Here is a 10,285-nt window from a genome sequence, read left to right on the forward strand (position 1 = left end):
TAACGAATAGATGGTAGATACCAAGCTCCCAGTTCTGAGTCTGGTGCACCCTTGCATGCAAAGAAAAAACCTGCAAAAAAAATAAAAAAAACTATCAAATGTAAGTGGTAGTATGCAATGCTCATTTCCAGCAATGTGAAGGAGCCGCTGGCTTTGTTTTCTTGCTAAAATATTCACTCCACAATAATTGACATGCTTGCAATGAAAAGTGAACACTGCTTTGCACTTTACTGGAAGTTTCAACAACCGACTTGTCAAAAATCATTGGCCGCCCTTCTTCAACCATCCATTTTGTAATGCTCTCAGTCTTTCCTGCCCAGGTGACTTCCTTTACTCAAGTGAGTGCGGAAATTACTCAGGTTGGCGTGTATGATTCTATTTGATGGTTAATGGAAAATATTGGAGAGCCACTTAAGCGAGGAGAAGAGGAAGATGAAAGTGTGGAGAGGATGAAAAGAAGCCTTCAATGTTCTGAGGAGCAACTGAATGTTGCACGCTGCTTGCACACTCATGAAAGGCTCTTTTGAGAAACGAGGGTCTGACGGAATCATGTTTCGTAATGGCAAACTGTCAAGTTCACCAACTCTGTGTTGACATCGGCGACTTTTGTAGGATGTTTGGATGTGATTAATTACTTCACTGTTATTAGGCATGGCATAATCTTGATGCTATTTTTGAAATGTCATATTTTCACAACTTCAAAACATGTTTATTCTCAAAATCTAACTTTATTACTGCTAGTTCACAAAACAGAAAAAGTATAAATCATTGATCAGTGGTTCACAACTTGATTTGCTCCAGTGTAACCAATATTTTTGTGGTCTTGATCTTTAGTAATAAGTTTGCTCTTGGTTTAAGTATGAGGACATGTCAAGCAATCTCTCCATGTAATCATTTGTCAATTTATTCTAGCTTCTCTATCAACCCTTTTTTACATTGTCATCAACCCCTTGAGAAACACTGGAATATAATATGAGTTTTCTATTTTACCCATTGCTTTTTTTTTTTTTACTTGTGCCATGCTATTTGTGTTACTGACCATACATATTGCAATGTTCTCAATTTATTTATTTTTTATTTTATTTTTATTTACAGCTTAATTGGTACCACATTAAAGGCACACAAACATATAAATGTTAAATTATGTACAAATATACAGAATAAATAACTCTCATCCACACTTGTACAAAATAAAGCTATGGTGCTCTTCTATACAGTAAAACATTTCAAGGCTCAACACAATAACTTGTGTGCATATTTTCTCTATACATATATAGATGTATATATATATTTTTTCTTTTCTTCTCCAGCCACATAATGAAGATAAAACACCCTGCATAATTGTCATGCTGAAAGAAAATAGTCAAATGTGATTTGTGTCGAAAGGAACTTTAAACAACATTATTTTACAAACCAGAAGCTACACTACTCAGTTTGAAAAAATGGCATAGACTGTGCGGCCCCACAACGTGATTGTCATCAACCACCTTTAAATAGCATTTTGAGTAGTGCAATTATTTTCTTTTCATTTTCTCCATGGATGCCCAGCAGAGTTTTTGTCCATATCAGAAGCAGTGGAGGTCTGAGCAAGTGGGTCGGTATGACATAATTTTTGAACAAACTCTCCAGGCGTGTTGATAATTTCAGGTGAGACGCCAATTTCAGGCATGATAAATGAGCCCAGTCATAAAGTCTGACCTCGGGGTCAAAACAATAGCCACTTGGCAAGCTACTTGCTGTTGATGACGCCTTATTTATTAATAAATACAATTTTCAGACATCTTGAGATCTAAGTACCACCATTATTTAATATTTAATGAACAACAACTGTGTTGGGCATGTTTAATTCAAAGCTTAGCAAATCAGGGAATGTTTTAACTAACCATAAATGTTCTGTCTGACAGGGAAAAATAAAGAAAACATGTTTTCTTCCATTGCTACAGATAAACAGAGCTTAAAGATTTGCCACGTACATAATAAGAGATACACAGATAGAAATGTAAAGTGACTCTTTGCTAGTCTCCCCTACCATGTAGCAAACATAAATAGAATGCATTAACCACAATGCAAAAGAAAAGTTCTGGTATCAAAGCCAATCTTGTCCAACTCTGTGACTCTTTCTGTGTGATTGGAAATGTGTTAGAATGTGTAATCCATCATCTGCAATGTCCAATAGCATGCTAGAGCTAAAGGTCCACCTGAAATTAGACATTGTGTCAGCATCAAATGATTGTATCATGAGAATTGCCTCTACTCCGACGTTGTTGTATTATATCTCTCGGGCTAAATCAGAAATCAGAATTGACTGTCAAGGCACTTGGAGTATCATTTGTCAAATCAAAATATACAGTGTACTTATCTCAGTTGAAAGTCGTTTGATGCTCTAAGACTTCTAAATAGTCTGGTTCGGCATGTAAATTGGCTTTGAGCTCAAAGTACTCATTTTTAGTCTGTTCCACCATGACCTTCCTCGGCCTCGTATAAACGAGAGTTTCCATTAGTTTCAGCTCTTTGTGGTGGTTGGGGACTTGCATGTCCACAGCTGGTTGTAGCTGGGATATGTTTTTCCTGAGGTATTCGGTGAGGCTGAGCTGTTGGAGCTCCCGTTCTCTTTCTAAGATGTTCTTGTACAAGGAGCTCGCGTCTCCCAAACTTACAAACTCAGCGGGGTAGTCGGTGACGGCCCTGAACTTCACGTTAGGGAGGGATTCGTTGTCCTTGTCAAGGATGCTATGGCAGATATGCTTAGGTTTATCGCTATCGTAGTCATCTAACTCGTAGTCTTTGTGCTGAGAGCAGTAACTGGGGTTCCTGCAGACCTGAATGATGGGGCTATGGGAAGGTTCGTCGTACATGCTGGGTCCTTGCCTTTCAGTTACGTGGTGGGTGGTTTTCTGGCCATACATGCTGTAGTGCAGGTGGATGGGACTGCTCTCGCGAGGTTGCTCCTCGGCCTGTTTCTTTTTGGCATGTCTCCGCTGACGGTGTAGCACAAACACGACGATCCCGGCAGCGCAGAAAATGACGGTCAGGAAGAGGATGAGAAGGCAGAGGATGAGCACCGACAGTGGCACTGCATCTGTAATTGACCGGAAGAAGCCGCTGGTGCTGCCCTCCGGTGCAGTCGTGACTGGGATACTGTCCTCGGTGCCTCCGGGTAAGGACTTATAGGTTACCAAGCCGGGGCAGAGAACATCATGCTTCAGGTTTCTGACCTCAGCAGTAGACAGTTTTTTAGGAGTGTGGCATAAGATGGAACCCACCACTGTTTCTTTGCTAAGCTTTTCCACCCACTGTTTGAGGCTGACCAAATCACAAGTGCAGTCCCAAGGATTGTCCTCAAGATAAATCTGCTCCAAATATTTAAGCTGGTCCAACGCATTACTCACCGGTAAGTGCATAAAGACATTTTTCCTTAGGTTTAATTTCACCAAGGGCACATTACGAAATATTTGTGCAGGGAGAGTGTTGAGTCGGTTGTTGTTTAGGTACAGGAGCTTTAGATTTGTCAAAGGGTTGAACGATCCAGCCTCAATCTCTTTGATCACATTATACTCTAAGTACAAATTTTCCAGGTTGTGAAGGCCAAGAAACATTGTTGCAGATATTTTCTCTATCCTGTTTCCATTCAGGTGCAGCTTTTTCAGGTTGCTCAAACTCAGAAAGGTTTCATTGTCAATGTAGTCTATTTGGTTGTTTGCCAAATTGAGCAATTCCAAACTGTCGTATGTCACAAAATCATATTTGAAAAGTCTTTGTATCATATTTCCTGTCAAAACCAGCATGGTAGGGCTTTGTTGAAGAATGCCTAGATCAGATATCCTTTGAACGCCTCGGTCCTCACAGTGCATCAAAAAACCCACTGTGACACAAGGCCCTAGGCCGTTTGCAGGTGTAGGTATCTTTGCATCATCTTTGGCATTCGGTATCTGAACAACCTTAGTGGATGGGGTGACAACCATGTCTAGAGACTTCGATGGCTCTTCGAGGTTGATGTCAGCATGAGAGGGGCAAAGTAAATCCCTTTTGACCCTAGCCAAAGAGGTGCCCCTAAGATCTTCAGGCCTGTTGCAAACCACCTCGCCAATGGATGACTGCGCTCGCATGTTCTCAATCCAGACCTTTAAATGTAAGATTTCGCAGTTACACACCCAGTCATTCTCCTCCAACTGGAGCTCAATGATACGACCAATATGCTCCAGGAAACCCACGTACGGCAGTGTCTGCAGCTTGTTCCCTCGCAGATCCAAATGTGTCAGAGGCACAAAGCGGAAAATGTTGCTCGGAAGGAACTCAATCTCATTGTCATTGAGGATCAGAACTTTAAGACGGACAAGCTTGCTGAAGGCCCCAGGCTCCACGACCCGGATAAAGTTGGTGTCAGCCTGAAGGTATTCCAAATTTACTAAGCCGTGAAATGTGTCCTCCTTCAGCATGACCAGGTAATTTCTGTTTATGTGCAACTTTCTCAGGGATCCCAGCGCACTGAACACACCAGGTTCAAGCTCCTGTATGCTGTTTTCACCGAGATGTAAGGTGACGACGTTCTTGAAAGCATCCATATCCGTTGCAAGTAACTCCACTAAGTCATTTTTGTATAGATTTAGATGAAAAGGTTTATCTGACGGTACTTCGACATCTGACATTTTGCTTATGTTGCTCTCTTCACAGTTTATGTACAACTGGCCATCTGTCTCTTCACAGTTGCACAAAGATTTGCAAGCTCCATCGTACAACACCTTAGACTCAGTATCTCCAAAACTAGCACCAGCAAAGAAGGAGCAAACGAAAACAATCCTGGCCAGCATTTTGTTCTCCTTCAGTATATCTAAAAAGACAACACAAGAGAGAGAAGGAAAGGTAATTACTGAGTGCAGTTAGCAAACTCATGAAATAGCTATGTGCAGAACACTGAATTATAGGAATTATTGCAAGGAGTTCACAGTGTGGAATCTAATAAAATAATCAGGATATGATTCGGGAATCTAATCTGTGCATATAAACAGATATTCACAAGCTGCTAAATTATTAAAGCTATTAAAAGTCTTGCTAACATATTGCATTTTATTATTGCATAAGCAGTGAGTGGAACTCCAGAACTCTTTATAACTAACACTGTAATAGTCCTAAATGAATAATTTGGTTGCGTCATTGATTATGATGATGATAATAGTGGTGATTACATCACATTAGGGAAATAATTAAGTATTTAAAATTACTGGGATAATTAAATTCTAATCAAGAAACTGACTTATGCTTATATGCCACGTAATTTGTAAAGTAAAAAAACTGAACAAATGATTTCACCTTTTTTTTTCACAACAAAGGCAAATAATTTGTATGCATGCATAGCCTATATTTTACCATGACAAACTGAATGATTTTTAATTGACATCAATCCTCAGCAGCAGGCACCCTGTGAGACTTGTCTTTGCATAATTAGACTGGTTTTCCTGACCCTGTTACCTCTAACATCTGGATGAGTGTGCTTTAAGATGTGTCCTATACTGCCAACACTTATACCTCAGAATTGATTTGAATGAAACAGAAGAACGTTGTCCATAAACATTGCACAATTCAGGGACCTCAGTATGAACATTCTCACAACAGGTGAGAACAGGTTCTTCCACATTAATCTTGTAGATCTATATAAAAAAAAGTTGTTTTTCTAAATTCATTCCACAAAATGAAACTGCTAAGAAATCAGACGTCAAGAGGAATCTGTACAAGAATCATTAAATAAAAATGATTCCTATGACTAATTTGTGTCGATTTCTATTTTTAAGGGTTTTTAAATTTAATTTTTAAAGTTTTCAGGACTGATGAAGATCATCTCCAATGTTTCAACGATATAGTTGGCCAACGATGCTTTCGGGAAACGCACCCCTGATCTGCTATCCAAATTAATTGTATAGCTCTTCCAAATCAATTTATAGCTGCTATCCAAATTAATTTTATAGCTCTTCACTGTAAAAAAAAAAAGGGTTGAAAAAATTTCAACTTAAAATACATTGAACTGACTTTAAAAAAAAAATAAAAAAATAGTTGCATCTTATAAAAAAGTTGAAAATTGCTTAACTTATTTTGATGAATTAAAGCAATGTAAAAAACATATGTTGTCATAAATTATTGATCGTATATATTTTTTTTTACAGAGTAAATTATATATAGTATATGTCAACAGTTGTTTAATTTGCTTATTTTTAGCTTTTATAAGGAACTTTATGAGAGACATCTAGGGCAAAGTTATGAAATAGCAGCCTCTTCCTCATACATTTGCACTGAAGGAAAATAACCACACGCTATAATTTGTTATTATGTAATATAAAGCAACATAACACAGTTCTATGTGAATGAACTGAAACATAAAACACCCCAAAGTCCCAGTGAATCTTAGAGGAATGAAAGACTTCCCAATTGTATTGACATGAAATCAAACATTGAATGGTCCGGCATGCCACATGACACCGACAGGCTGCGTGCGCTGACAGCTCTGAGCAAACACAGCGTGTGAAGACAACAAAGATGGTTTTCGTCGTCTCTCTTGAGGACGCAGGTAGACAGGCAATGGAAGGGGGCGGGGGCATAAATAAAATTAGATTAAAAGATTACAAAAACTGCGGAGAAAATTAATGCTTGCATGTCATGCTAGATGACAGGACAAAGAAGGGGGGGAAAAACTGTCCCATTCCTATTTTTAGCAAGCAGTGTGTGGTTGACAGTAAGGAGAGAATTTGTGGTCCATTAAGAGCCAGTGAAGCCTACATATTGTGCTCTCATGCATTTAAGCAGAGCCTAATATCCATCTACTTAACTATCTATCTATATACACACATACGCACATACAGCTCGACCCGTGAGTCCACATCCCTCAGGTCTCCACCCACCCTGCCTGTCTAACCCGCTCCACATGGGAACATCTGTCCTGATACAGCAAATTTCCCTGTCTTTCTCTCACACGGTTACCAAAAGCATAGGCCATCCCATAAGAAAGAGAAGTGATGAATGAGATATTTTTGATCTCTCAATTGTTACTCCTCATAAATAGTGAAGGGATTAAATGTACAATTGGAGATCTTTGCTTTAGACTTTTTTAAACTGAGAAATAGACCCCTATCTATCTTTATAGAATAGACCCTATCTATTCTAACATCCACTAGTTTTAGAAGAAATCTCAACAATGTCATGCTGTGGGGTGTTTCCCAAACAACGACGTAACTCGCTGCTTCACTAACATAGTACGATGCATCGTTGAAGAAATCAACTAGCTAGTCACGACTGTTTCCTGAAACCGTATTGTCGCAAAGTGGTCGTTCAACCACGTTGGTTTATGACGTCATGCACGTGCTGGAGTAATAACTTCTTTTAATGAATCTGTTTTAGATCGAATTAACGCTAGATGTTTTGATATAAATTACAGACATTACATCTGAGGACTATATCTCATTTTTCTCAGTTATTTTGCTTTATTTCCAGATTCAATCATAGGCTCATTCTTACATAATAGATCACGTTCACACATGCACACTCTTCAGAAACGGTGCTTTAAATCTCTTGACAAACTAAAGACGTAAATGACATTTGTATTTATTCTAAATAAAAGACACAGGTTGTACTGCTGAATGTCAGCTTGCTTATTTTGCTCAAGATAAGTATTTATTAAGTCCACATGTCATGCAAACTAGAAACTCTGCTTCTAACCACAGGTCGAGAGCTGTCGTTCAACTACACAACTTGTGAATGCTGTTTGCGAATGTTCGTTAGAACGATGGTTTCGGGAATCACTGACTCGTTGAACTATGCTGATATCGACAGAACTTGCGAACAAAGTTGGCTAACGATGCTTTTGGGAAACGCACCCCTGATTGGCTGCGTCCAAAGTCGCATACTCTCTTGAGTAGGTATTTATTTTGAACAAGTAATTGCTTCACGACCGCTAAAACAGTATGTTCTATATAGTATGAATATGTGTAATATGAATGTAATCTGGACATACTTTGTTCGCCATTCGTTCGTCATTATCATGTGACCTTCCAGCGTCAGTTGCGTCGATTCACTGCCATCCACAAATCCTCTCCCGTGGCCTCATGGGATAGGAAAGTGTCCATCGTATGCACACTTCAGAATCTCACCGGATGCCATCCGGGTACTTTTTGCCTACTCTTTTATGAGTACTGTGAATTCTGAAATACTTCTGTTGTCACATACTGTTTTTCGCCTACTATATAGTGTGTGATTTCGGCCAGCGACCAAAATACACTCTACATATAAAAAAAAGGTTTTAAAAGGGGTTTTCACAGTGATGCCATAGAATATCCACTTTGGGTTTGATTAAACAGTTCTTCCAAAAATAAATTATATTTTCATAATCCAAGAACCGTTTTTCCACTATAAAGAACTTTTTGTGCAATGGAAATGTTCCATGTTTCTTTAACAGAAAAAATAGATAGATGTCAATGAAGAACCTTTACTTTTAACAGTGTACATAAGGATTATAGGGTCGTAAAATGAGTGTGGATATTATTGTAATGTAATATTTGATTTTATATTGAAATCTCTAACTTTAATCTCTAATCTTGTCAAACCTGAGCACATTTTGAGACACTGTTGAGATCTATTTTGAAAATGTAGAGTAGATACATATTAGATTACTTTGGTTCTTTTTAACAGTAGAAAATAAAAAATCTAAAAAAGCAGAAAACCTTAGCAAATGGAGACATTTGCTTTCTATTTAATCTCTTTGCTGTCTTGGAGAAACAATTAAGATGTTGCAAAGATCTCCTTTGGGTTTTACTCTCATATGTCCACCTTAATTCTTTATTATTGACGATGCACTTTTGTTCAAATGAATTCTGAGGTTACTGATGACTTGTTGGAATAATCAATAGGACAGATCTTGATGTACAGTATACCTATCCAGGATGTCTAAGACTAAGAGAGACAATTTAGATGTTAAATATATTTTATTTGTGATTTTTGAAATTCTGAATTTCGAAGCTGACCTATGCAAGCCCCGTTAACCAGTGAGAAAGGAAGAGATCCATAGGCTACTATATCTACCCCACTGCATTGTACACATATGTATAGTTATGCAAATTTGCCAGTTCCACTGAACATTAGACCAGAATAAAAATACTCGCATTGAAGAATCCATCACAGCAGTGCATCGGTGAATGTTTGATGACATATGAGGTGTATGTACCGTGAAATGTTCAAATAAATTAAAGCAAATAAAAATAACCCTCAAGGCTATTTTGTAGGACTCTAGTGAACTTGTTTGTAGCTGAGCACTTCATATATCCATAACAGAGGAAATATATTGCGTGCTTCTCGCTTCCACTATCTTATCTTGACATCACAATTCAGTGTCTTTTGTTTTGAGGCAAGGAAAAAATAATAATTGTATGGCCCCATGTGCTGTTTACCTGCGATGCTGCATTCCAATCGCTTGCAACCCTACAGCAACACAAGCAGATTTCTTTACCAGCTGCCCAGTGGAGCAAATCTAGACCGAGCTAGTTTGCAACTAACTGCAAATTGCAAAGTAAAAGTGTTTGGGTCATTGTAATTATTTATTTATTTATTTATTATATTTGGAGCTCATTTGAATCTTTATAGAAACTCATGACGCTAACCTTTTTGCAAGGGAAATTATATTTGATCCAGGCCCAGGAGAAGTATTGTTTGTAGACAGCAGGCATTGTCTTGCTTGAGCAGTTTGAGAGAATAGCTTCTGTCTCGGACACAATTCTAAGGGTTGGTCATTCATTATTTATCTGATCAGTAATGAAACACCACCAGAACAAGGTTGGCCAATGAAGCATTACAATCAATGGCGGTGGTCCTGTCAAAGAGGAGCAAATCAACTGCTTAAACCAAACCACAAAGGCATCCCATCATTTGCATAATCTGCTTACCATATGCTATTTAAAGGACAGGTACAACTTTAATTTCCCTAGTCTTTTGCAAGTATTGTCTTATATTTCATGTCTCCTGTGGAACTGGTGTCAAACCAATTCAGTCCTCCGTCTTTTAACATGACAAACGTGACATTTTTACGAGACAATGCGGTTAGGGTTACAACCTCATTCCAGGTAGAATAATTTAGGTCTAGTAAGCTTCCATTATAGAAGTGTGTTAAAAAATCAGGACACTCATTTAATATCCACACACAAGGTACAACATAAGGACTTTAATTTGGGTTTTTAATTATTTTTAAAAGGTGACTGCATCATTTTAATGCAAACAAACAAAACATTTGATTCTGGGGTCAACATTTAAATGC

The 10,285-nt window shown here is 38.2% G+C and overlaps 1 protein-coding gene across 1 annotated transcript; it reads right to left on the bottom strand.

The window, feature by feature from the left end:
• Nucleotides 1-1,262: 1,262 nt before the first annotated feature.
• Nucleotides 1,263-4,808, bottom strand: LOC308686376 (SLIT and NTRK-like protein 6; the record flags this gene model as incomplete). The annotated part of the gene is made up of 1 exon (XM_081394796.1): nt 1,263-4,808. The coding sequence occupies one exon, from the start codon at nt 4,806-4,808 to the stop codon at nt 2,361-2,363; it is 2,448 nt and encodes an 815-aa protein (XP_081250922.1). The 3' UTR covers nt 1,263-2,360.
• Nucleotides 4,809-10,285: the final 5,477 nt, after the last annotated feature.

Source organism: Scardinius erythrophthalmus (genome assembly GCF_964197995.2).
Source record: "Scardinius erythrophthalmus genome assembly, contig: HAP1_SCAFFOLD_223, whole genome shotgun sequence".
Taxonomy (NCBI): Eukaryota; Metazoa; Chordata; class Actinopteri; order Cypriniformes; family Leuciscidae; genus Scardinius; species Scardinius erythrophthalmus.